A 4,417-nucleotide genomic window follows, 5' to 3' on the forward strand; every position below is an offset into this window, starting at 1 on the left:
TTTTATAGAATTATTCTCTTAACCTCATGTTCCCGCCATCTTTATCTTTCTGTTCTCTAACAATGTCCCTGGGAAACAATCTTTCACAGCCATGTTTGGTCTGTGGGCAAAACCACCTCCCCTGCTCCTGGACCCACAGTTCTATCCTGCCCAAGCCACCACTGTCACCTGAAGTGTCCCTCTGCTTACTGATTCCTCTGACAATCCACTGCCCTCAGGAGAGACATAGATAAAATTTTTATAAGTTATAAAATACATAAAGCATAAAATTTGTTCTGACCATTTTAAGGTGTATAGTTAAATAGTATTATGTATGTATTTTCACATTCATGTGTAACAATCACCATTATTAATCTCTAGAACTTTTCAGTTTTCTCAAACTGAAATTCTTTACCCATTGAACTACAGCTTCCCACTTCCCCTCTCATTTAAGTGAAATACTACAGTATTTGTCCTTTTGTACCTGTATAATTTCACTTAGCATAATGTCTTCAAGATGCAGAATTTCATTCCTTTAGGGCTGAATAATACTCCATTTTCGTATATACCACAGTTTATCCATTCCCATGTTAATGGACACTTGGGTTGTTTCCACCTTTGTGCTGTTATGAATATGCTATGAACATGGGTGTGAAAATAAATTACTGATTCAAGTTACTGCTTTCAATTCTCCTGGGTATGTACCCAGCAGTAGAATTGCTGGGTCATATGGTAATTCTATTCTTAACTTTTGAGTAATAGCCATACTGTTTTTCCATAGTAGCCACACCATTTTATATTCTCAGCAATAGCACACAAAATTTCCAATTTCTCTGTATCCTGGACAGCACTTGTCATTTTCTGTCTTCTTGTTTTGTTTGTATAACCATCCTAATGGGCTATTATTATTATTATTGATAAGGTTGATTTAATCCAAGGGCGCTTAACCACTGAGTCACATCCCCAGCCCTTTTTATTTTTTTGAGATAGGTCTGGCTAAGTTGATGAGGCTGACTTTGAACTCTGTATCTTTCTGTCTTAGCCTCCCAAATAGCTGGGCTTAAAGTCCTGCGCCACCATGCCCAGCCTAATGGGCACTTTAAAAAAGTGACAATCACCTCCTCACAGAGGCTTCCCTGATCACCCCACGCAGCTGGTAGGCCACCATCTGGTCACACCCCACATTTGTCTTATTTTCTATCAGCCACTATCTCTAGCTCATTAACTGCTGTATCCCCAGCATTTAGAAGGGCACCCAATACATTGTACATGACAGTCGAATGACTGACTGTATGAAGTTTCTTTCTTCTATCAAAATATCAAGTCCCTCTCCATCTTATCCACTTGCTCTGGCCTGCCCCACTATCCTTGTTTTCCGCCTAAGGCCACAAGTCCCCCAAACTCAGCCCCTTCCCCAGAGAGCGGCCAGGAAGATTTCCAGCAGGGGCAAGCAGAGGTTAGGGAACCCTGAACGTCTGGGGAAATTTGGACATGCTACCAAGCGCCTCCTTTGCTGCGGAGTAGGCGGCCCTGCCCCAGATTCTCACAGGGTAGAACACGCCAAGATCACTATGGGAGAGGCGGGGTAGGAGGGAAGACCCGGACTAACACCTCCGGACTTCTGGTCTCACCCACCCCCGTGGCTCCGCCCCTTTCCGGCCTCGCAGCACCTGGCGCGGGTCTTTTTCCCCCCTGAGGCGGTAATCCGAGCCCCGCCCCCATGGTGGCCTCGTGGTCCTTTGCTATTGGTTCTCCTCTAGAATATCTTGAAGAGGCCAGTTCCTCATTGGCCACACTTTCTCCCGCGCCGCCACTGCAGCCACAACAACCGACACGTGCTCAACTGTGTGGCTTATTCATTGGCTAGTTGTTCCGACCCGCCCGCTTTTTCTTTTCCACTTCCAACTTCTCTCTTCCTCTTTCTATTGGCTTACCAAGCCCAGAGCCCCTCCCTCCAGCCCGGTTGTTCCGCGGCTACCACCAGGATTGGCCAAAAGCAGGAGTTAGGCGGGGCTTGGAGGCGGTTTCACGGGTCGGTTAAAGAGCGCGCTTCAGGACTGGCTAAGCGTGCCGGAGAAGGTTCAATGGCTTGGCCGGGGCTGGCGGCCGAGTTTCTGCAGGTGCCGGCGGTGACGAGGGCCTACACCGCAGCCTGTGTACTCACCACAGCCGCCGTGGTGAGCAGACTGGGCGTCGCTATAGTTACCGACCCTGGAGGGGAACTAGGGGGTTTTAGGGAAGGTAGCCAGGGTTAACGGCGTGGATCCGGGGACATCCCCTGATGTGCCCCTGGTTCCACAGCAGCTGGAGCTTCTCAGCCCCTTCCAGCTCTACTTCAACCCGCATCTTGTGTTCCGGAAGTTCCAGGTGAGGCCGCCGCGTCCCTTGCACCTGCTGGCCTGGCCCCACCTTCCCCACGCCTGACTACCCTTACTCCCCCCCCCCCCCCCCCACCTCGTAGGTCTGGAGGCTTGTCACCAACTTCCTCTTCTTCGGGCCCCTAGGATTCAGCTTCTTCTTCAACATGCTCTTCGTGTATCCTATGTCGCAAGGATTTGGGCAGGGTATGGGGGCGGGGACCCTGGGCTGGGAGAGGGGAAACTGAGGCTAGGTTGGAGGTGGCACTTCCTATACAAACGCTGCAGGTTCCGTTACTGCCGTATGCTGGAGGAGGGCTCCTTTCGCGGCCGTACAGCTGACTTCGTCTTCATGTTTCTCTTCGGTGGCGTCCTGATGACAATATCCTTCCCACGGGCTCAGGAACCTCAAGCCACAACTCCTTGAGGTCTGGCCTATGTTGACTCTGGTGCTTGACGTGACCGCCTGGGGCCAAGGAGAGGGCACAGTCATTTACTTCAGTTTAGGATGTTATTTCGCTGCCATCTTAATTGGAAGGCCGGGTGGGGTGTTGGTAGCTCTGAGCCCTGAATGCAGGTATCCAGGAGAAATGGGCAGTGGTTGGAGCCTGGGATGAAGGGGATATTGTCTTGATGGGGAATGAACAAGAGCAACGAGGGAAGGGGATCCAGTGGAAGGACTCTGGGGGCTAAGGAAGTCAGAGAGACCCCGGATGTAGCCGAGACTTGTACCAAGTCACCTTGACTCTGGTCCAGCTGCTGGGACTTCTGGGTAGTCTGTTCTTCCTGGGCCAGGCCCTCATGGCCATGCTGGTGTATGTGTGGAGCCGTCGCAGCCCTGGGGTGAGAGTCAACTTCTTCGGCCTCCTCACCTTCCAGGCACCATTCCTGCCCTGGGCGCTCATGGGCTTTTCACTGCTGCTGGGCAACTCAATCCTTGTGGACCTGCTGGGTGAGCCTGCCTGTCCTTTCCACTGCCCCAGGTTGGCTGGTCCTTTCTGGACATGCTGCTCTGCCTCAGGGCATCCTCTCCTACTTCTACTGGTCCTCTCAGCCACAGCCCTCCCAGCTCCTCAGTTCTTACAACCCCTCATGCGGCATCTTCATGGTTGACCTGCTGATGCTTGGGTGGGTCCTGCTGGGGGAGGGATGGGTAGGTAAGGAAGAGTTCTTGCTCCATGGTTCATGCTCCCCTAGTGTTCACAGGCCCTCCTTTTCTTCCCCGGGTCCTGCTCACTTCTAGGCTCCTTAAGCCTGTCTCTGGGCTGGCAGTTTGTACAGGACATTGGGGGGTGCCCATGCTCTGAAGCCTGGGGTCACTCTGGGCTGTGTAGGGTGGCCTCTGACATTCTGTGGCTTTCTCAATAGGGATTGCTGTGGGCCACATCTATTACTTCCTGGAGGATGTCTTCCCCAACCAGCCTGGAGGCAAGAGGCTGCTGCTGACACCCAGCTTCTTGTGAGTGCTGGAGATGACTGCATACCCCTCTTTTCCCATTCCCTCCCTTCCCTTCAGGCAACTTCCACGCCCTTGGAGACCTGTGCTGGCCTCAGCTCTCTGTGGATCCCTCCCCACAGGAAGCTGTTACTGGATGCCCCTGAAGAGGACCCCAATTATCTGCCCCTTCCTGAGGAGCAACCAAGACCTCATCAACCACACCCACAGCAGTAAGCCCACCCTGGGCCAGTCTGACTCTTGTGGGAGGCCTCCAACCTACCCCTAACCACTGCTTGCAGTAGAACCCATCCTGGAGTCTGGGGCCAGGATGAAAGGGCTCACCTGAATAAACAGCCTCTGGAAGCACCTGCAGCCTCTGGAAGCACAGCACTGGTACCCCCTGTCTCAGCCAGCCACATCCTCTCATCCCTTTCCATGCCTGCCCTCTTTGCCCAACTGAAGGTGGTAGGACAGGGGGCCCAGAGAAGGCAAACAATTTGCCCATGGATGCCCAGCAGAGCTTTGAGCTCACAAATGACAGACTCAGGGTTACTGTCCCAGCCCTATCAGTGCCTTGATGAAGTCTTAGAGCAAGTCCTATCTCCCTGTGCCTCTGTTCCCTGCTAATCAAGGGGGTTAGCTA

At 52.4% G+C, this 4,417-nt stretch overlaps 1 protein-coding gene across 2 annotated transcripts; it reads left to right on the forward strand.

Moving 5' to 3' along the window:
- Nucleotides 1–2,004: 2,004 nt before the first annotated feature.
- Nucleotides 2,005–4,140, forward strand: Derl3 (derlin 3). Of its 2 annotated transcripts, none has more exons than XM_071617684.1 (7): nt 2,005–2,156; nt 2,284–2,346; nt 2,441–2,514; nt 2,625–2,717; nt 3,092–3,288; nt 3,705–3,795; nt 3,915–4,140. In XM_071617684.1, exons 1-7 carry the CDS (start codon nt 2,064–2,066, stop codon nt 4,006–4,008), a joined length of 705 nt encoding a protein of 234 aa, XP_071473785.1. In that variant the 5' UTR covers nt 2,005–2,063; the 3' UTR covers nt 4,009–4,140. The 2 variants fall into 2 exon arrangements, with proteins under 2 accessions (XP_071473785.1, XP_071473782.1); XM_071617681.1 differs by having other exon boundaries at nt 2,009–2,156; nt 2,281–2,346.
- The last annotated feature ends 277 nt before the right edge of the window (nt 4,141–4,417 follow it).

The sequence above is a fragment of the Marmota flaviventris genome, chromosome 1 (genome assembly GCF_047511675.1).
Source record: "Marmota flaviventris isolate mMarFla1 chromosome 1, mMarFla1.hap1, whole genome shotgun sequence".
Classification (NCBI taxonomy): domain Eukaryota; kingdom Metazoa; phylum Chordata; class Mammalia; order Rodentia; family Sciuridae; genus Marmota; species Marmota flaviventris.